Source organism: Meleagris gallopavo, chromosome 2 (genome assembly GCF_905368555.1).
Source record: "Meleagris gallopavo chromosome 2, MGAL_WU_HG_1.1, whole genome shotgun sequence".
NCBI lineage: Eukaryota > Metazoa > Chordata > Aves > Galliformes > Phasianidae > Meleagris > Meleagris gallopavo.
The window spans coordinates 62,114,262-62,136,131 of NC_139405.1; the positions used below are offsets into that span (position 1 = coordinate 62,114,262).

General features: G+C 39.0%; 1 protein-coding gene across 5 annotated transcripts in view; it reads left to right on the plus strand.

Annotated features, from left to right (window-relative positions):
• The window catches only part of CEP85L (centrosomal protein 85L), a 139,925-nt gene that overhangs the window by 89,973 nt on the left and 28,082 nt on the right, over positions 1 to 21,870 (plus strand). For all 5 annotated transcript variants that reach the window (XM_085217409.1, XM_085217408.1, XM_085217411.1 and 2 more), the window contains one exon: positions 15,833 to 15,954. In XM_085217409.1, coding sequence (XP_085073535.1) covers positions 15,833 to 15,954 — 122 coding nt within the window. The remainder of the gene's footprint in view (positions 1 to 15,832; positions 15,955 to 21,870) is intronic.

Here is a 21,870-nt window from a genome sequence, read left to right on the forward strand (position 1 = left end):
TGACTTTTTTCAGTTGGTTTATTGTTTAATTTTTTTTCTAATTCCCTCTAAGCCGCGCTGTGTTGCCTGCTGCAAGCCAGGGGCAAAAAGTATTTGAAGACTTTGAAGGTGACGTTTAGCTCTCTTATGCTTTTCTTGGCTATATTACAATTAAAGTCAGAAACTGAGCTTTTATATTATAAATGTGACTGCTTTCTGTTATCCTTTAATAAACCCAGGAAATCCAGGGTCACTTGTTTCAATTGAAAGTTAATTGAGTATCTCCACAGTGATAGTTCTTTACCGGTGCAGAGGGTTTCATAACTTACTTATAATGGCATTATTAACATAAATCTATAACAGGCGAGCAAACTGCATTTGACCTTTTTATGAGGGAAGTTTCATGTTATCGCTTGCTATCATCCAGCAAAAGTACTGCTGTCTTTGCAAGATGTAATATGGAACTTGTACAAGTGTTACTATTGAAATTCACATCTTCCATTTATTATTAGAGTCCTGCACCCAGCACTGCAGTGACTAATGTCAATTCCTCCCTTTTACTGAGTCATCCTAAAATCATAGCAGTACTTACTCTTCCCTTGATTTTTGCTTTTTTGTGTTGGTGAATTGCTTGTAATCAGCATTCTAGAGCTTCAGATGCCCTTAAAGAATGCTCTTTTTTGTTTCTGAGTTACTGACAGGTTAGGATATGCAATCACAGCATTGTCTTCTTTTTAAAGAATGGTATTTAGAAATGAAAGGTAAGGCATTAATGCAAATGGTAATACCTCATCCTAACTGTAATGCATGCCTTCTGGATATGTTTAACTCAGATAAGAAATGCTGCATTTAAGTAAGATTGGAAATGCATTTGGTAAATAATAGTAAAATTCCCCAGTGCAGATCTTGCGACTGCTTTGGATTTGTATTGGTGTTTCCCTGGCAAGAGGCTTGCTGGGATACGATCTCTCCAGAAGCCTGTCCGTTGGTTTGGTGTCACACACTGGTGAGGCTTGCGAGGACCTGTGTGAGGCAGCTTGCTGCTCAGGGACTGGGCAGCAGGACCACATGTGTGAGGGCGTCTGCAGGCTCTTCAGTTTCCTCCTTGGTAGCCTGAGTCTGAGCACCCACGGAGTCCAGAAGGGAACAGCTTTTTAAAAAGGAATTTGTGTTGGAGGTTTTGGTCTGCTTTATTTTGTTCTGGGGAACAAAAATGTGCAGCTGTTGCTTGCTTGACCTTAAATGGAGATGATCTGGGCTTTCTCCAGTGGGATTAGAGATCTGCCACCAGAGCATGTTTCTTCTCATAAATTTATTTGGAGATCCGGTTGATGTTTGGGATAATGTCCAAAAAGAGATTGTTATATTCCAGCATACCGGCTCTTCCATTTAAGTAATAGTAAAACTTGTATTCATAATAGCAATTTCCTGTGCTTTTTGTTTGTTTTCATATGCTGGTTTTGTAAATTTCAACCGTAGAGGCATAGCTAACTGAATAATCCGTGTGCAGAGTTTGAGATGTCAGTGTTTGACCTTTTGATAATCCATGACACTGCATAGAAGTGAACCATAACCCAAGCTTCATTATTTATAAAAGCAAAGAAATTCAGCTATCAGTCTGACTACTCAGATTATTGCCATATTCCAAAGCACTGCTCTAGTTTTCTCTCATACTTAAGAGGAGTACATTAACAATATCAATACAGCCTTGTGTTAAATGTTTGGTTTTAAAGCAATTAAAAGTGAAGGGAAGGGAGAAGTGCCTGCTTCCACAGGCGTGTGCTGGTTGTTTGTGTAGGAGTAACAGAGTGGTGGGTAGCATTATGAAAGTTGAACGTGGGAATTAAATCTTTCCTTTTGTAACCAGCAATTTTTGACCTGATTCTGAGGTGCAGTTCATACCCACTGCCCTGGGGAGCCTGTGCCAGTACCTGACCACTCTCTGATGAAGAGCCTTTTCCTAACGCCCTATTTGACTCTCCCTGACACAGCTCCATGCTGTTCCCTTGGGTCAGCACTGTCCCTCTGCTCCCTCTGAGGACCTGCAGGCCACCGTGAGGCCTACCCTCAGCCTCCTCCACTCTGCGCTGAACCAGAGCTCAGCTCAGCCACTCCTTATACAGCTTGCCCTCCAGGCCCTTCACATCTTTGTTACTGTCCTTTGGACACTAGTAGTTTTGTGTTTTTTATGTGTCTGAAATCCCACACAGCTGTTGAGGTGAAGATACACCAGTGTATAATATCATTGGGTCCCTTCAGGTCTTCTCTTAGAACAACTCAAAGCTGCTGACTGGCATTTTTGTGCTGCAAAGTGCTGTGATCTGCAGTTGCTTAAGGGGAAGGTCAGGTTGGGGCTTAAGAAATGGTTCTACACTGGAGGGTGATCAAGCTTGGGAACAGGCTCTCCTGGGCAGTAGTCACGGCACCAAGCTTCTGGAGATCAAACAGCATTACCAGTAATTTCAAATGCTTAATGGTCCTTGTGTGCCCCTTCTAACTTGGGATATATTATAATTCTGATTCTTGCAACATGGGTAGAAATCCAGGCGTCAGCACATATGGCTTGTGAGGTGCTTTTTTATGATCTCTGGTAAGGGAGAAGCATCTTTCAGTTATATTGCATTGCATGTATCCTTCAGTAATGTTTGTATTGCAGACTGAGTTCAACTTAAGGGCAGGTTTTTTTTCTTCTGTTCAAAAGTACAGGCAAAGTACTATTTTCAGCCATTGTGAACAGCAGTCCAGATTTACAGCAGGTGAGAAGATAGCCTGATCAATTTAGAGATGCTCACATTGCTCACGACTGAGTTCTCTTGCTTGAATTTGATAGATTTATGACCCAAATGTTTCTTTTCTGCCTGATGCTTCCTTTAATGCTTACTTAAGCGATTCTCACCTGGATCTGGAATATGACTAGATTCTGACAGTCGTTTATCAATGTTTTCTGGATGCATGGGGACAAACTTGTCTTTTTAAGACTGCAGATTTTCCTCCTACTATCGTGACGCTTACAGCTTCTTTTAGCATTGTAGAGGATAGCTCTGCTGAGAAATTTATCCTTGGTGTTTTGTTTATCTCCTTTGGGAGAAGTAGTATTTACTTCTGCTAAGCACTGGACGGTCGTTAAGTAGTCTGATCTTCACATTTTGTTCTTCGTTATAAACAACAAGAACTAACTTTTGAATCTGCAACTTTTGAAGTATAACACTGCAAAGTGATTAACAAACCTGTATGAACAGAAAACTATGACTTGAGCTGAAATATTTCTCATTTTGGGAATGCTGAAGACTCAGGCAGGGCTAGTTGCCTGATTTACTAATAACCAGAGACATTTTTGGAAAAGTCAGCTTGAAAGTTTTCAGTATAGTCAGTGTTACTGGCATGAACTTTTAACTATTAATGCAGATCACAGAATTCACAAGTGCGTCACACCTGTTTATTGTCTTTGGTGCTTTGGCCTGGGATTAGGAGAGAAGCAGGGGAACAAGAAATTTTGCCTGGCTCTGAAAACTGACAGTAGCCTGCCATACCGCTGCAGAGAACTCTTGTTTGCCTTGGACACAATGGAACTAGCACAGACTTGACTTCTTCTATTTTACAGCAAAATATTGATGGCACAAAAAGCCTGCTCTTTCAAATACTTGATTACTTATATAGCAGTGAAAATAGATTAATGAAGGTCAAAATAATTAGTAATTTGAATAGTAGCAGTTAATTACAGTAGTGCAAAGTGCCTTCAAAATAACAACGTGATACAGAATAGGATATTTGTGACCATCATTAGGGTGGAAAGTTTTTTTTCCTTTTGTATGAAATGCTTGTGGGAATTGCCTTTGGTGTTCGCTGGTGTCCTCTGTTGACTAAGCTGAATAATGTGTTTTAGGTGGTATGCAGAAATCTTTATACCTAAGAAACTGTGTTGAGTGTCTTTGAGATAAATTGTTCTAGCAAGCACAGATACTAGCTGTGTTATTTGACATGTTATGAGTGATAGATGAATGGCGGGACAAAGGCATATGAAGGAGAGATAAAGTTGGAAGCCATGTTCCAGTTGCCAAGTGTTGATGCTGGACTGTCTCCACTTCAGCAGCAGCAGCGCAACAGAAAATGCTTTGTCATAAACTTTATTTCATGCCACCCCAAAAATTAAGATCCTAAACTAATTTTTTTCAGAATTTGAGGGAAAATACTTTGTTTTTCTTTTACCCTATTATGCAATATAGCAAAATAAAATGGTGACCTACTCTTTTAATTCAGACCACCTCTGAGTTAAAAGAACAGATTTCCCCATCTTGAAAGTATTTCCTAATTATGTATTTTGTTGTGGGCAGCTGTTTCCTGATAAAAAGTCCTGTTCTCACTCACTGGAGGACAGAAACTTTGCTGTGCAGATTTGAATTTGACTGATGAGTGATAGAGCATAGCTTAATGGAAATAGCCACGGACTGAAATTTGAAGAATAATAAATTTCAGTCCCATCTACATTACCACATTTGGAGACATCTGCGGTTTCTTCAGAGACTGTAAGACATCTATTTTGAGTCTAAATCATACAGGAGTCAGGTAAAGACTTGCATGTAGAGCTCCGAACCAGCTTTTAGTTCCTTCCAAATGCTTAGTATTATTTCTGCACTGTTACTGTTTTTGGAAGGGTTTGCTGCAGATGTCTCAGTTTTCCTTTCATTCTCTCTGTACTGCACAGAAGAGATTCTCCGGCCAGGTGTACAGGAGGGCTGCTCCAGGCTGAAGTGTAATGCAGCACTACAGCATTTTCCAACAGGATGAAAAATGGCTTCTCATACTGTCATGCAGAAGATGCAGCTTTATCTTCATTTTAGCTCAAAGAATATTCTGGATGGATAAGTGTTTTTCTAATTCAGATTCTTATTGAATAAGTGTTTGTGTGGGGGTTTTTTTTGTTTTTTTTTTTCTTTAGCCAGGAATAGTCTTATTTGTGTTTGACAAAGCCAGTATTTTGCTTACAGAACATGATTTCCACACTGGAGAATCTGCAGTATTTTGGTACTTTTTGGTGAGCCTTGGAAAAAGGTGTCTTCACTTTTATCTCAATATCCTTTCCATAAAATCTGACTAATAAAGTAGTTTCTTTATAAGATCTCTTGAGACCTACGAGTGGGACGTGCTGACTGCTGGAGGTGGAAGTGCTATTTATTTTTAGTGTGATTTTTCTCTGCTATTTCTGCTTATATTAAGATCCTAGGTCTGCCCCCATTAATTTATCTCTTAAAGAAGGAAAACACCTTCATACACTGACACCAGTGTTAAAACGCACCCTTACATCATCCTGCTGCTTTTGTTAAAGGCAAGTGTGTTTTCAAGTACCCCTCATAAACTCAAGTGGAAAAGGTTCATAATTTGAATTGAAGCCAAACAGTTTAAGAATCCATCAGTTGTTCCATGCTCAAATTATGTGACTATCATCCATGTTTCTGTGGTTCCCAGTTTAAAAGAGAATCCTGTGTTGAACTAGTTGGGTTTCTTTTATTTGTCAGTGGTGCAGACATTTCAGGCTGGAATCTTCAAATATGTGACTTTGGATGTTCCAATAGTTTTTTTTTTTTTTTTCAGAAGTAAAGGCCTCTGTAATTCTTTCTAAATTTTGGGGGGGGGAGGGGGGAAGGAACAAACAAGCAAACAGGTCTGCAGCGTTTCCAAATGGGGGTTAAACAACCAAATAAAAAACACAGAATGGAAGAGAAAAATATTTTTCCAAAATTATGGTACAAGTGCCTGAGTCACTGCTGGTTGTGTCAAGATTTATGTGCTGCTGTTCAGGGATGGTGGTAGCAGTGCCTCTAAGTGATGAAAACATCGCAGTAGATCTACATGCTGTCCTGCTTTTTTTTTTTTTTTTTTTTTTTGGCTGGCTGAATGTTGCAGATAGTTTCCCCAAGGAAAAATTTCCACAAGGGAAGCAGAAAATATGAGTATGCCTCTAATGTTTCCATTTAGTGAAGTTTTTAAAGGTAGATACAGGCATAAGTAAATAAGTCCTGTACTCATTGTTCTGAACTCTGGAATCCACTGACTTTATCAGCTTTGCATGGATCTGTTTCTTTAGACAACTTGTTTTTTATCTTCCAGTACTCAGTAAGATGGCTTACTAAATCTCCACATTCTGTTGCTAATAGAATTATCCCCATAAGGGTGTAGAAGGTAGTGGAGAAGGCAGGTCACTACGAGATCATATCTTCTCTATGTGCTCTCAATTAAAACATCTACAGAACTTGCATCCACAAAACTTGAAATGCATAGTTATAAGGAATTTGTCTGGACCCTCTTCTTTGTGCAAGTGCCCACTGAAACCGGTTCTGGATTGCTATTTTTAAATAAAGTGTTCTTTTGTGAATTTGTTTTCATGTAAATATTTTGAACACTTATGCTTTATTTTTGTGGGAGTGTTCTGTTTGTATTTAATCTCTGTTAAATCTGATGAATGTTAAATTCATGGTTAATGTTTCTTTTAAAGTCATGAAAAGCTGAACCAAACAATGCAGATGAAGAGAGGCCCGGTTTTCTGGTTTGGGGGATGACACTCCACAGAATCTAAAGATTATCCATATGAAAAATGGAGACCATTGATAATGAATTTGCTGAGGATCACTTCCCCAAATGCCTATTTCTGCTTCAAATTACACTGAGAGGAACACCGCTGTCTTCAACACGTTTGCATGTCAGGAGACTCTGATACTCTGCTTGGGTAGGGTCTTTTAAACCTTCTTTTCCAATTATTGCACACAGTTCCTTTTATCAAATATTTGCTAAAGTAGAACTCTCTTAATTATCCTCTTGTTAGAAAAGGGCTCCTGTCCATTTCTGTGCAAGACTGGTGCCTGCTCTGCACATCCTTGCAGAATTTCATGCAAGCTGGCAAAAACAGAAACATTTTTGCTTCTTCCTGGGTCACTTTTTGCATCTACTTTTCTTTGAGAGTGGGCAGAAATAATATTCGAGTAATGAACAGGCAACTGACTCAGACTTTGATGAACTGATATTTGTAGATATCAATGATGTTTCTTTAACGAAGACATTTTCATGAATGATGAACTTGTCTGAAGATATCCGAGTGCAAATGACCAAGATACTGTACTTTCAGAGATGCTTCCATTTATGATTTGTCTTATTTTTCTCCCCAACTAGTCCTTTTCTAATCTATTTCTATCCTACTCATATGGCCCATAAAATCTTTCAGTGAATAATGTATACCCTACTTTTGTGCTGCACTTAAAACAGAGGGCACTTTATGGGCTTCCAACAACTATAGTCACTTTTTTTTGCATGCTGCTTTCCAGGTCAGAATACGAAACACAAAAGGTGAATTTAACTTCATTGTGTTGCTTCCCTGAAAGCTTCAAGGAAAAAAGGTTACAGTTGTTCTTGTGGAAGCTCCCTTTCATCTCCTGATTTCTTTTGAGTAGAGAACATTTGAATTTAACTGTAATGTGAAGATAAAACGAACATTTAATAAAACAAGTGCTTCTACACTTAGGAACGCCCCAATTGTTATCAGTGGAAAATTCCAGGCACTGTTGCTTTTAACGTCATGTTAAGTGGCACCTAGAAGTGTTTTGTGTTCATAACATTTGCCAGAATATAAATGGAAAGGATTTCTGACAGAAATAAAATTGGTGCGGTGCGGACTATAGCAGAATGTTATAGCAACATGTAAAAACAGGAGCTGTTCAATTGTTCTTGGGAAGATAGACAGAAGAGGGTGCCCAGCTGGCAGCTCTGGAATTGCTGCTCGCAGCCTGGTGGAGTGTGGTGGCTCAGGATGGCTGAGGTGGGAAGGTGCTGATTGCCTGTGGCCAGTCTCAGTGGGACTCTCCTGCTCTAACACAAAACAGTGCACTTCAGTGAGTGTCCTGCCAAGCCTCCTGGGAGTCACTGTGCTGACTTCTTAGTTTGTTGGTTGAGACTTTTGCCCAGTTCCGTGTCATGTTCCAATGTGTAGCCTGGGTTTTTCCAGAGCTCCTGCTGCTTGCTTTCCGGTCACTGACACATGCAGTCCTTGCCTGTGGGCCTGACCTGTGATGCTGGTCCTGAGCGTGCTGCTGTCACTTAGCTAACCTGCTCTAGGCTGTTCAGAAAGCACCTGGAAGCTCATTTTCTTGAACTAACCTGCATCTCTGAACACCAGATGTTGGCTGGTAGTAATTCATTTGGAAGCTTAGAAAATATCCACTCCACATATGGATAGTTTTTGAAGGGTTTGGCACTGTCTGGAGTCAAGATATCTCAGTTTGAGGTTCGTACCCAGCACAAAGCTGTGCCATTATGTATGATCTCAGATGCTGCTTTTGTATGTAGCAGTGCGTGCAAGCATGTGATCTCATGGCCTGATGCGGTGAACCCAATGCAGATAAACAGTGTGTGTGTGTGTGTGTGTGTGTGTGTGTGTGTGTGTGTGTGTGTGTGTGTGTGTACAGCCAGGGAGCAGCTGACAGGTATGAGTGTCAAAGAGGTGGGAAGGGGAACAGGCCTGTCCTGATAGCAGCCTTTGTGTGTGCCACCCTAAGTGACAACATAGCTGCTGTCAAACCTGTGCAGCTATGCTGGTAGTAGCAGTGCTGTGTTTTTTGTTCTGTGGTGATCAGCAGAGCTGGCCGGAGTATTTAACTTCTATGGGTCAGTATCCCAGAAGCTCACTGCTTCCCTGATGTAAGCTGCTGGAGTGAGGAATCATGGCTTCCCTCCCTGCGGTTGTTAGACCCAGCTTTGACAGCTCAGAAGCTGCAGTACCAGTGGTGCTGGCAGAAGAAAATGCCCAAATGGCAGCACTGTAGAGAACAGGTTTCTTTCTGACCGGTGTGGAATGAGTCTCCGAGGGCCCTAATGTGTGGGTCATGTCCTGTCTGCAGCACTGCCTTTGTACGGGAGAGACACTTCAAATGTTCTTGGCAAAATGTTTGATTAATAGTGAGAGGGAGGGTTGCTTTTAGGAGGCATGATAGGGGTGTTACTATTGATTCTTTCTATGTTTGGAAGCTTTCCCCTTCCAAAAAATAGGACAATGGTAATATCTATGGTTATTCAACATTAGAGTTTAAGTTTTTTTTCTGGAAAAGCCTTAAGAAGTCATAAAGCAGATGCAATAGTGCAGCTGCCAAACAGATGAGAGGCTTGTGGCTGCTAATTGCAAAGATGGACATCTCACTATCGCAGTTCTGAATGCTTGCTGCAAAAAGAAGAAAGGGAGCTGGGCAAAGCAAAGGACTTCATGGACTTGCTTTATAAGACCCTAAATGAGGCCAGTGTGGCTGAATCTAATTATATATTGGCCAATTATATAATGGCCAAAAAAAAAGCCAAAACCAAACCAACAGCAACACTTGAAAATAGGGAGAAAGTTGTCCTTTTTTGTTGTATTGTTTAGTCAGTTTTAAGACTCCAATTTACATACACTCAATTAGCTTTCGCAAATCAGGATACCAACAAGTGCATCTGTCATTCTGGCTGGCTGTTAGAACTTATGTATAAAACCAGTGCTGTTCAACTGTGGCTGTGTTTTTAAGGTCAGCCATTTCTTAAGTGAGTTTTATTTCTGTTTTATTTGCCCTATGTTGTTGCCTGTGCTTTTCCTTCAACACTCTCCAAAGTGTTCTCCATTCTGTTTTTAATCGCAAATATATGATCCCAGCATAATTTAATCCCAACACTGAGCAGAATTCCCAATGTATTATTAAGTAAGGATGGGCTTGCCCCATGTTTTCTAAAATTTATTCAGTGTAGTCGTTAAAGCTTGAATATTCTTTTGATTGCGTGTTAATGCCTTAGTTGCTTTTCCCAATCTTTTTAGTTTATTCTTTATTTTCGCGATATTCTTATCCCAAATGTCATTCCATAAATCCTGCTTGTAGATGTACTCTCAGCCTGGGAAAAGAAATATTTGCTGTTTTCTTTTATACCTCTTCAATCTTTGTCTGTAGTATTCAGTTCTTTATTCATAAATTTTTTTTACTAAGCTTCCTAATAATTAGGATTGCTCTTGAACATGTTCTACTGTTTTAGTGACTTTCTGGTAGTACAGTGCCCAGAACTGAATGTATTTTTCCAGCTGGGTTTATGCCAGAGCTATTTAAAGTCACCATTGTATTCCTTCCCTCTCCCCCTTTCTCTGTGACCTGACACACCCTATGTAGGCAGTCCAGACTTACATTAAGCTTTGTTTTCAGGCAGCTCCTGACAAGTTTATTCTCCCTTCTGGTCTGTCTCCATCTTTTGTTAATTACTTTGCAATTTATATGTCTATATAAAGTCTACTTCAGAATTTTTTCCAAGCTTTGTTGATTTTTGTTACTGTTTTCATTTCATATTTCACCACTCCCTATTAGTGTAATGCTAACCTTCCCATAATACATCAGTAGTTCTTAGTACGATACAAATTAAATATGCTCTCCTCCTCATTAAAAATTCCCCGAGGAGCATCACAAGTACTAGTGCTGGAGTGAGGGTGCAAGGGCATGATTTGATGCTCTCTCTTTCCCCCATGAGTGCTTCAGATTTGTAAAAGTACAGCAAAACATGGTACAGCTTTTGTGTTAGTGCCAAGAACTTCCCTGATTATATTGGGCTGAGCAGAATCACTGTCTCCCCTAAATGACAAAGATGGAGCAGAGCAGTAAGTAGGTGTGGTGGTAAAGCACAGATGCTGCAAGTCAAGATTTCTTGATTTGATCTGTACTCATGTTTTTACCCATCTGGGAATATATTTTAATGCTGCTTTGTGGCTGCTTGGTCTAGTGCATTTGAGCAAGGCACAGGATCTTTCTGCAGAAATGATTCCTTGCAGAAATGGTTACTTGCTTTGCTGCAAGGTCATTTAAAAGTAGGGTCCAGTTCAGCTTTACATCACTTGTGCAGTGTGAAAATCCCTAGCTCTGTCTTGCTTTGCTGGCAGGAAGACAATCTTGGAGAACTGTCTTGACTAAAGGAGCTGTTGCATTCCAAAGCACTCTGCCTGATGTTGAGAAGCAATCTGGGGAGGAAGGGATGGGTAAATCCTTATTTCCTTGCTATGGGCAGGGACCTGTTGCAGAGCTTTTCAGTGACCACTGTGCTGGCTCTCAGATGGGATCCTGTTCCTGTTGCAGGGGATGAGAGAGCAAGAGGCACTTCTTTGATAATGGCTGCATGTGTGGGTTTGCTGGTGCCCTTGCCACAAGGTGAGACGGGAGGGCGAGAGGTGTGCCCTTGAGGTGCAGCTCGTGAGGGAATCTGCAGTGCTTTCCTCTGCTTCATCCTACAAAGAGAGTTGCTTGTAGTGTGGTTCATCATGATTGCACTGATTCTGTGCATTGGGTTTATGTGGGGGCACAGCCTTGGTTTTGTTCCAAGTAATGAATGGCAGTGAAACTTCACAACATAAGATTGATAACAAGCTGTTGACCAAAAGAGACCATTCTTGTGAAATCTTTACAGTTGGAGTACAAATACTGTTAAAGTACTTGAATTACTGCTTCAAAATTCAAAATCTACTGCTTTTTTTTTTAGTTGTTGTTTTTACAGTAGATGTCATTTTGAGATTTTTGGACTACACCTCAACTCTGCAATACAGTGTATTATGATGTGGAGTGGAATGCTGCTCATAAGCTGAAACACTAAACTGTTTCGGGTAGAAACTGCGGAGAAGATAATGTTAATTACTGCAGTTAAAATCACAGTCATTATTGGCCTAAATGATCCAGATGCTGTTATCCTGTAGTCCAGAGAAATGTTATTTTCCCACTGCTAAGAAACATGATGGAATCAGTCAACAATGTGTATTCCAGCAGTAAATATTTACGTATAGACTAGTACAGCAAAGATTTTAAAATTTTATTTCCCAGCAACTGACTATGTCTCAGCATGACTTGAAGGCTTGCCAAGTCATGAAAATGAAGGCTAAGCTCTTCTCAAAAAAACAAGCAGGAACCTTTGGATACCACTGCTTTAACAGAGTAGATGTTCTTAGTCCAAGGCTGATATGCTCAGAAGAGGTGCCAGTTGACAAAAATAGTTATATTTTGGGGACCAGACGGAAAAGAATGCTGTCTGATTCAAGTTAAGTTCATTCTGTGTGTGTGTGTGTGTGTGCTTTTTTGTTTTGTGGAGGATTCAAGTTGAGTACTTGGAGTTGGAAATGATCTTCTGCTATTCTGCATGTGAGTACTGAAAACATGTTTTGCTCTTTCTGTTTGGCTTGATGTCCTTAAGAGATGAACTACTCAAATGTGAGTGGACCACCTGTGTGCTACCACACCATTCAAAGCATCTAGAAAGTTGTTCGGAGTAGTCAACACCACATGCTCATAAATAAGTGAAGTGTCTTGTTATTCTGGGCAGTGCTAAGAAGTATTTTTAGCAGGTTTGTTTTTTTTTGTTTTTTAAATTACTGAAATGTGATATCAGAAAGATCTTTTGTTGTTTTTGTCTCTGCAGAGTGTTGACTTGAAGAACACAGGCAGTTGAGATAATGTAGAACGTTTTCTGTGTTGTTATCCGTATATCCAGCAGGCATATAGTCCATAAGATTTAGATGTATTCCAGCAAACATCTTGATCAGTCGACTAAGGAGGCATTATGTATTATATTTTTTTAAGAACTTAGAACTAGCATCTAATTGGCAAACTGTTACTCAGTTCTTAGCTTTGTAAAATGCATTGCCTCACTTTTCAGCACCAGTAATATTTCATTGTCTTCTTACATAGTCATTTATTGAAACCAAAGTTGAAGACTTTATTTTTAATTTTTAGTGTTAAACTTGAGTTTGCAAACGTGCTAGATTTAAGTAACAGGCTTGCTTTGAAGAATTGTGCTAGAGAAACCACTGGTGGCTTCCAAAATGCTTTCAGTTAAGATTGCTTCATTTTGAAATAGTTGTCCGTATTCTCATTCCATCTCCATTCCCTTTTAGTTGCTTTTCTGAAGGTTTATTTTTATAGTTTGATTTTAAAAGACAGAATTCTCCTTGCTCAGTAAATGGAATGATTAGGCTTTATAAAGCCATAGATTTCCTGTTTCTAACGTCAAACGGTTGTGGGTGATTTGTTGTTGGTTGTTTTTTTTGGGGGGGGGAGTAGGTAGAGATGGAATTTCTGGTTCTGAGAAGAAAATTGAACAGGGGAACAGGGATCCAATCCAGCTTCATTTAGGACTGTTTCTTTTCTTTCTTTCTTTCTTTTTTTTTTTTTTTTTTTGTTGACTGCTGCACAAGGGTACTGAAGCGGACATATTAAAAAAAAAAGGGTTAACACTGTAGTGGAAGAAGCAAAGGAAAAAATGTGTGACACGAAATATAGTGTTAGTAACTGCTGTTGCCACTTTATATGACCTGGCACGTTTGACTAAGAGAGACTTTGACTGGAATAGTTTTGTGCTGGTGACTATTAACTCAAGCAGTCACAAGAATAACTGTAATACAGAACAATATGTGACAATCCTAAAGTATTCTGTAAGTACTGATGACTACTTTGAAGTTATGTGGTCTAGTTTTGGCAACAGAGACAAAATTAATTTTTCATTCATAGATCTGAAAAGATTAATTGTGTGTTGTGCTTATGGGAAGGAATCGTTACTTGGTTAACAAATTAGTGGGAAATCTTAATCCAGCCTTTTCTTTCCTTACCTACCAGTAGAATACCATTTTCGTAGCTTCCTTGAACAAGTATAAGTTTGATGGATTTATTAGAAATGGCAGATGTGAAAAGTTTTATTCCAACAAAATTTTCACTGAGCGTGCTCCAGCAAGCATTTGTATGAGGCACCTTTTTTAGGCACAACGTTTGAGAGAGTTTCAAGATGATTTTGATGGTTTTTAGTGTTTGTGGGATGTGGTCATGAGCATAGGGCAAGAAATAGTACTCATAGTCATGCATCATTGAGCCATTTTAGGGTAAAATTTGGTAGTATTTCACATTTTATTTTTCCTCAAGAGGCACTGTTACTCCTCTCAATCTGGCCTTTTCATTAAAATGTGATACTAAATACTATCCTGCTAGATACACAGATACACTAAACCATCTAATTGCTGCATTCCAGATGCGTGTGTTTGTTTATTTATTTTGCTTTGTTTGAAAATGACTGGTACAATTCAATTAGATGTTGGATGTTTCTTTGATTATTTTTTTTTTAGTCATTGACATTAGACGTTTAATGTGTAAAATTGTTTGTTGTGTGTGTGTGTTTGTTGTCTTAAATTACTCATAACAAATTATACTGTTGAAGCTCTCCAGATTTTTAAGCAAAGGAAGTATTATTCCTAGAAGCAGATAATTGGACATGATAGGATTTTTTTTTTTTCGTGACAAAATAATCTTGAACTAGTTGACTTTGTCTTTTTAAACCTAATTTTAAATTACTTATTAAATGAAGAAAAATGTGCTTCTGCCTTTTCAGGTTCATTTTATCAATGAGCAAATCAGTTCAATCATTAGACTGAATGGGGGAAGCATACTCTTTCAATTTGCAGAAGAGGCTGTCAGGAATTCATGATGTCAGCACATCGTAATTCTGAGGTTTAGGCAGTAATTTCTCAATATTCAGTTTAGCTTTGAACAGAAATGCGTTCTACGTGAATATTGTGGACCTAATTTTAATATCTCATGCTGTGTTTTGGTCTTAATAAACTTAACTATAATCATAAGTTTAAAATCCTTAGAGCAATCAAATACAAATGAGCAATACTCATCCAGATATCTTTAAAAACTGTATTTTAACTTTTAAACCGAACTTAGCCATATTTTCACTTTCTTCTCCTGCTTTGTTCCAAAAAATTAGAGGCACCATAGTCCAAGGTTGCTCCTCGATAATAAAAAGATAAGTCTTTTTTTCCTAGAGGGTGTTGAAGCCCAGGTACAGAGTACCCAGGAAAGCTGTGGCTGTCCCGTCCCTGGAAGAATTCAAGACTGGGTTGGATGGGGCTTTGGGCAGCCTGAGCTGGTGGGTGGGAGCCCTGCCCACAGAAGGCGATTAGAACTGACTGGACTTTAAGGTCCCCAACCCAAGCCATTCTGTGATTCTGTAATTTTTCTAGTGATGAAAAAAACAGTGGAAGAGGAGATGATGGCTCATGGCAGCTGATGCTGGGTTGCCTCCATCTGTAGGCTAAAATTCTAACTTAAACTTTCCCTTATGCGGATTTTTGACACAAACACTCATAATGCTTTTTATATTCTGAGTATAAAAATATTCCCTATTTATCATCCCAGTTAGTTATTTACTTCTAAGCCATGTTGTTGTTGGCTCCTATTCAGCTTGACTGTTGTCTTCAGATCAGTTTGTAATGAGGCAAACTGCCTGGCTTTTGTGAACATCAGTGGCAAGCCTGTAATCTGTTACTTTTGAAACTTTGCTCTTGGAAGAAGTTAGAATTTAACCAGGATTGTATTCCCATATTCTGTATTTCAAATGCACATACTTTCAAGGCTATTTTTCTCTTTGCTAGAGTTACAGGTGGAAGTTAACAACTGAAAGAAATGGTGTTATCTGCAGTTATCAAGCAAATCTAAAGCTATTTAGCTATCTCATTTTCAGTACTCAATTGCAGAGGTATATGAACATTTTCTGTTGTTTGTCTTAATAATGTATTTAAATTCTAAATGAGCTTTTCATCTCATACTAGTTTAAGAGCTATGAAGTCATCAGTCATTATAAAGCAATTTTTAAGTCATTCAGGCTGGACTAAAATGTTTTTAAAAAGTGTGTGTAAATCCCATTATTTTAAATGAAGTAAAGCTGAATAAAGCATAAAACAGCGTTACGTTTCTGTAACAACAAGCCACTTTGTAAATTCCCCAGTATCTAGGAAATAATCTACTGTTTTTGAGGCTAATTATAGAAATATTTTATGCAGGTTCCGACTGGAACATCTCGTCAGAGTTACCCAGCTACCACATATCAGGACTTCAGCAACTGGGAATCTCTAATGAAAATTAAAGAGGGGCTGCTAAGACAGAAAGAGATTGTGATCGATCGGTGAGTAAGCTGCTCTTGCTGCGTTTGTTAGATTAGATGACATAAAAGCTGTGATGTAGAAACTGGAAAAGTAGAACTGTTAGCTTTCAGTCCAGCACGTACTTACACACAAAATATGTGGGACTTAGACCTTGCCAGGAGGGAAGACAGGCTGCTTACTAAAAGTCTTCTACAAGTTTGGGAATTTACTCCGGGGTTTGAGGCCTTTGCAGTGGAAAAGGGGGAGCAAGACCAATAGCTAGTTCTGCTGTCAGCTTGCCCAGTCTAGTTTCATGTAAGTGTTCATGTTCGTATTGGATATATTTCTGCTTGCATGTAGGGTCTTGGAATTGATGCAAGCTGAGAGCAGGTAATCTGCTTTATACTGATCTTACTTGTGGGAAAAGAAAGAAATGCAGTATATCTGAAGCCAGCTGATAATTAAAGCTTTGAGAAAATGGTCTTTGAAGAAAAGTTTATTAGCAAAATCCTATTTAATTGCTCAAACAAATTGTTCAAATAATAAAATATTAAAATTGTTATCTACTTATCAAGAGATACATAGTTTCGAGTTGAAATTTTTATCAATCTAAAATAGAACTTGGCAGCAAGTCGCTACTGTAAGTTTCTAGTACAGATGATATAATTTCTGGAGTTCTAGATGTTTAGATGGTATTAAGCCTTAATGAGGAAAATGTGCTTTTAATAAAGGGCCTGAGCTTAATGAAGCTTGCACTAAATTATCAAATGTCATCTGGAGTTGCAGAGTTTGGATGTAGGACATTTCAGAAGGGTATTTTTATATTTGACATAATTATCATTTGGCGTAGTCTGTGTTTTAATAATAAACTCTTGACTCATGACTGAAAGGAGTGGTTGTTCTTATCTTGAAATAGTTTTGGCCTCTTATTGATACTTTGCTTCTCAGCCTGGGGAGAACTGTGTAAAGCAGGTGTGTGCTAATAACAGGAATGTCAGGCATCTGTGATAAATGTTGTTTTATTTCATCTGGTAGTTCTTCTCCCTTAATTGGATGGAGATGGACAACTTGGGCAGTAGACCTATGCTTGTGCACAATCTGTTCCTTCCCCTCTTGAAACAGAGAAGGGAATTGTGATGAATTAAGATATTTTTGCCCCCTAGCAATCTGACCATCACTTCTGCTGGCCAGTATCATTTTCCCTAGATCAGCTTAGACACCTGATAGTATTTTCCTGCCCCTGCAATGGAAGATGGTCTACAAAGTAGAAAGTGGCTGGTGCAAGCACTCAACATCCTGCTTTAATGCAGACCTTCCAAGGGGACAGGCAGTTGAGATGGCAGCATCTGTAGCTGTTGCATAGATCTCCTCTGTCAGAGTCTTTTGATCAGTGGTTCAGGGGCTGTCTAAAGTAAAGCAGCTTTTCCAGGCCTGTTATATCAATACTAATGCTGTATAACCTGCAGCCCTCTCTTCGATGCCCAAGCTATCACTGACATTTGTAAACACATAATGCATGATGGCCAGGGGCTGTCTTTTGTTGCCTCTACTGAGCACCTACACTCTACAAGAAGGCTTGTTACACAATGGCAGTTAAGCCATCAGTTCACATTACTCTTCTCACAGTGAAAATGGGTTTACAGTCAAGGTGAAGTTTCATTTTACTGAAGTGACAGTTTGCAACCTAGTTACCTGATATTGTCCATCTTGAGGGAGAAGAGCAATTTCTTGACATCCCTTGGCAATGTGTGTGATCTTTTTTTTTTTTTTTGTAAAAAGCATGCTTTTGTATGACTTAGTGAATACAGCTCTTTCTGGATTTATGAGAGAAGTCAATTGAGGTGCTCCCTTTTCATTCATCTTAAAAGACAAAATACACTCTGAAAGCTACTGAAATGAACAGAGACCATTTCGTGATCTTACAGTCATTTGCTTTAAGTAGACACTTGGTGTTGCAGTTAAATACAGTGTAAATTGTAGTATAATCATAAACCACAGAAGGGGCGGTTTTCTAAACGTTAAGCCTCCATTTGGGCAAAAAAATTGCCTCAAGATTTATGATTTGAAAACCAAGTTACTTCATATAGTTGAGTTGTATTATTTAAAATCAGTACGAAATGTTGCATATTTATAAAATCTTTTGCATCTCCTTCTTATATTGTTTTTTTTTTTTTTCCACTGATGGTTTCTTTCATGGAGGAAATAGTACATAGTTGCAGTCCAAAATTCTAGAAATAGAACACCATTATAAAGTGCTAGTGTTCTATTTATTATTAGATGGAACATTCATAATTCTTAAGTATAAGTAATGCCTTCTTTCATTGCCATCCATATTTTAAAAGAGAGGTGCAAGACATTACTCTGAGATCCAATATAATATCTGGGACTAAACCTAGGATTTCTGACTCCTGTTCTCCTTGATCTTATCTGAAACTCTTTTTTTCCTAAGTTAATGAAAATTCTGAATACTGGCCTAAAATACATAAAATAAGTGTGTGTATTTTGCTAAAGTTCTGTTAATTATAATTCAAGATGATGGCATTTAAATTGTAGAAGTTATGCCTTTAGGTAGTGGAGGAGGAATTATTTTGTTGATGGGAGGACTTGATACTAGGTGTTGGCTGAAAAAGTGTTTCATGCCTTTGGTTCTTGCAGAGCTTCAGAAGGTGTGGTTGTCTTAAAAAAAACAACAACAACAACAACAACAAAACCATGGCTAATCTTGAATTTTTAACCTGGTAAAAGAAGGATATTAGCAAGACTTGTTTAATTAATGGGGGAACTGGGGAGGGTCAGGTCGTGCCCATGACATTTGGAAATTGGAGGAGCGGTGGAGCAGTTGGCCAGAGGATGCTGGAGGTGGGGCTCTGAACTGGTCTCTGGTCATAGCTGTTTGCAGTTGAGAGGTACAAGAAACAGCGGAATGAAAAGAAACACCCCAAGAACACCCTTATCTCGCTCTTGTCACTAGCTGCCCTTTCACTGGTTGCTGTCCAGTTTATTTGAAGTTAACATACGCTCTACTGCTGTGAATTGCAGCAGGAGGTAGAGGAGTTGAACACCACAACTTAAGTGCTTAAATCTGTTGATGTGCTGGAAGTAGAGGCTGCATACATAGTGGTGTCTTTGAGGTGCTCTACCTTGTTGTTCTAAAGGCAGCAGAGAGGAAACAGAAACCTGCTGCCTGCTTCCCTTCTTATCCCACGGTAATTAACAACAAAAATCCAACCCATCCGGATAAGATTATTCAACTTCCTTGTTTTGCAACAGAAATCTAACAGTTTGGAAAAGCTGCAAACAAGATTTTTGTTTGAAATAGCTCAAGAATTAACACTTGCTGTGTGAATCACCACACTTGGATAGGTTGTGTGTCACTGGAATTCAAAGCCATTAGTAGAATGTTAGGGAAAAAAACAGCATTTGTGACTAGAATAAATGGCTTGATGTATATTCTGTACACTGTTGAACATCAGATTTACTAGTAGATGAGTTAAAATTGTTTGGACTTGTACATCTGAACAAGTATAAATGAACACAGTAGCATAAATGTGTGGGTATAAAAGTGGTTTAATTTTTTTTCTAAAGCTGCTGTAGGTATCACTGTCAATTTAACAAAACAAAGCTTGAAATCCATTTTTAAGTCTACTCTTAAAGAATTGGGGAGAAACCACTTTTATAAAGGAAAAGTGTGGCATGAGGGAGGGAGCCTGGCATGTGTGTACAGAGGTACACAGTGGTGCTTTCTAAAGGTATGTATCATGCTTTTTCCACTTTAGATCTGTTGGTGCGGAGTGTGAATAAGGGGCAAGGGTCTTCACGGTTCTGTTTGTAAGAGGAAATCTGCTGCTATAACGCCTATTACTGGAATTGGATTATGTCATTGCCTCACTTCTGCAGCTTAATGTGTAATGCTGTATTGTATTTGGCACCAGAGGGAGCCAACAGTATATGCATCAGTTTAGAAAATTACAGCATCGCATTTTAATTCTCAGCGCTGTTCCCGTGTTGTGTACTCTGTTCAGTTCATTAACAAAAATGAAATTACAGCATTTTGGTACAACTATGAACATCATCTCTGACTGGCAAGCCACTGTGGATGTCTCTGCTGTGGTACTGGCACTGTTTGGCAGGGATTGCATGTAGTTAGGTATGTGAATAAATGCCAAATATCTGAATATATGACATAAACTGCTGAAAATAGCACTTTGCATGCAGTGTTCTCATCCAGGCAGCTTAAGGGCATTTGAACTGCTTTTTATGGAAATACAGATATAAAAGTATCATTTTAGTGAATAGCTGTAGTTCCTCGGAGCGTAGTAACATTCACAGTCTCTAATCAGTTGCTAAATTATTAGCTTTCCATCCAGCGTTGAATTACACTTTACTGTTTTCACTAAGACATTTGTATTAGATTTTCTTTGCCCTCTGTCAAATTGACCTGTCTTCACTTGCTGACGTCAGACTGGGTGTGCTGATAGTGTTCATGTTACTGCTAGTGCAGGACTGTAATTTCTTAATTTTTGGATGCTCTGTAAGCATCTGCAGCACTAGCATATCCAATTGAAGCACCCATTAGTGCCATTTTTTATGAAGTAGCACTGAAGCTTTATGTCGCCCTGGATCTGAGCAAACTTGTACAGTGGGAGCCCCTGTGCAGGGATTAGGCTACGAGGAGCCTTCTTGAGCATCTCGCTGCGTAAAATACTAATTGCTTGCAATAATATCTTCAAAAACATGAATTTATCTTCTTTTGATGTCACTGATCCCCTTGGTAGTTGATGGTTGAGGTATCCTGGGCCAGTAAACTTTAAGTAAGCACTTTAGCAGTTTCAAAAGTTCAGGAAAGAATATGAGTAGTATTGCTGAAATGGAATCGTAACAATCCCTCATTAGATAACAGCCTGAATTGTGGCACCAATGAGAAGTAGGAAGGACCTTACTAATGCTTGTTCCAGGCCATAGGGATACACTGTAGCGTGACCTATCTAACCTGTTCTTTAAAGCCTGCAGTCACAGATGTTCTACAGCATTTCCAGGTTGGACAGTTCAGAGATTACTTAGTTTAATCATTACAAAACTAAGCTTTTCCCCCAGGTCGTATTTTCTGGACCTCTGGTAGGTTTTCTTATTCCTTGAATTCTCTTCAACTGATTTTACATCTTCTGGAAGTGTCCAAGTTGGACAACTGAGGCTTTCTCCTGCTGTGTCCCTCTTGTAGGTTGCCTTTCTGCATTGCCTGCTTTTGTAGTACAGCATTGTGTAGTTGTGCTCAGTCATTGCTCAATAATCCCAGATATTATTCTCTGGAATTTCATTTTCTTTTCTGTGGGTTTAAATGTTTTTAGGAAGTCCCACTATTGACAGAGATGGGAGCAGCATGATTCCTGTCAGGAGGCCTCAGGAGTTGCAAAACTCCGTTGTAGGAGGGAAGGAGCATCCTTTGCCTGCGCAGGCAGCCATGTCCATGTTCCTCACTCCCCCGGCTGCATGGCTGACATCGTTTAACCAAGTCAAGTGCAGTTGTTGGCTATGCTTTTACCTGGCCTCCCCATATGTCATGCTAACTTGCCTCCTGAGGGTCAGAATAGCATATCAAACTTCAGTGCAATTCAAAAGAGTCATTACCTATAAGAAAGATCCATTCTGGACTCCCAGAGGAGGAAAGAAAAAAAAAAAAAAAAAAAAAAAGAAAAAAACCAGCACCAAAAAGACTTGATTGCATAGGAAGTTGGAGTCTGTCTATTTTTGCATGAGCTTTAGTGGTATCGGAGCTCTTTGGCTTTATCTTCCAAGTTACGGAAATGTATTTGCATTGTTTTTAGGACTTTGTGTACTACTGACTTCTCTCTCTATCAGTACTCTGCACGTTTGGTCCCAAGAGATTGTGTCTTTAAAACAAAGGGATATAAAAACTAGTATCCAGCTTCTTAAAACATCAAAACAAAACAGCATACTTC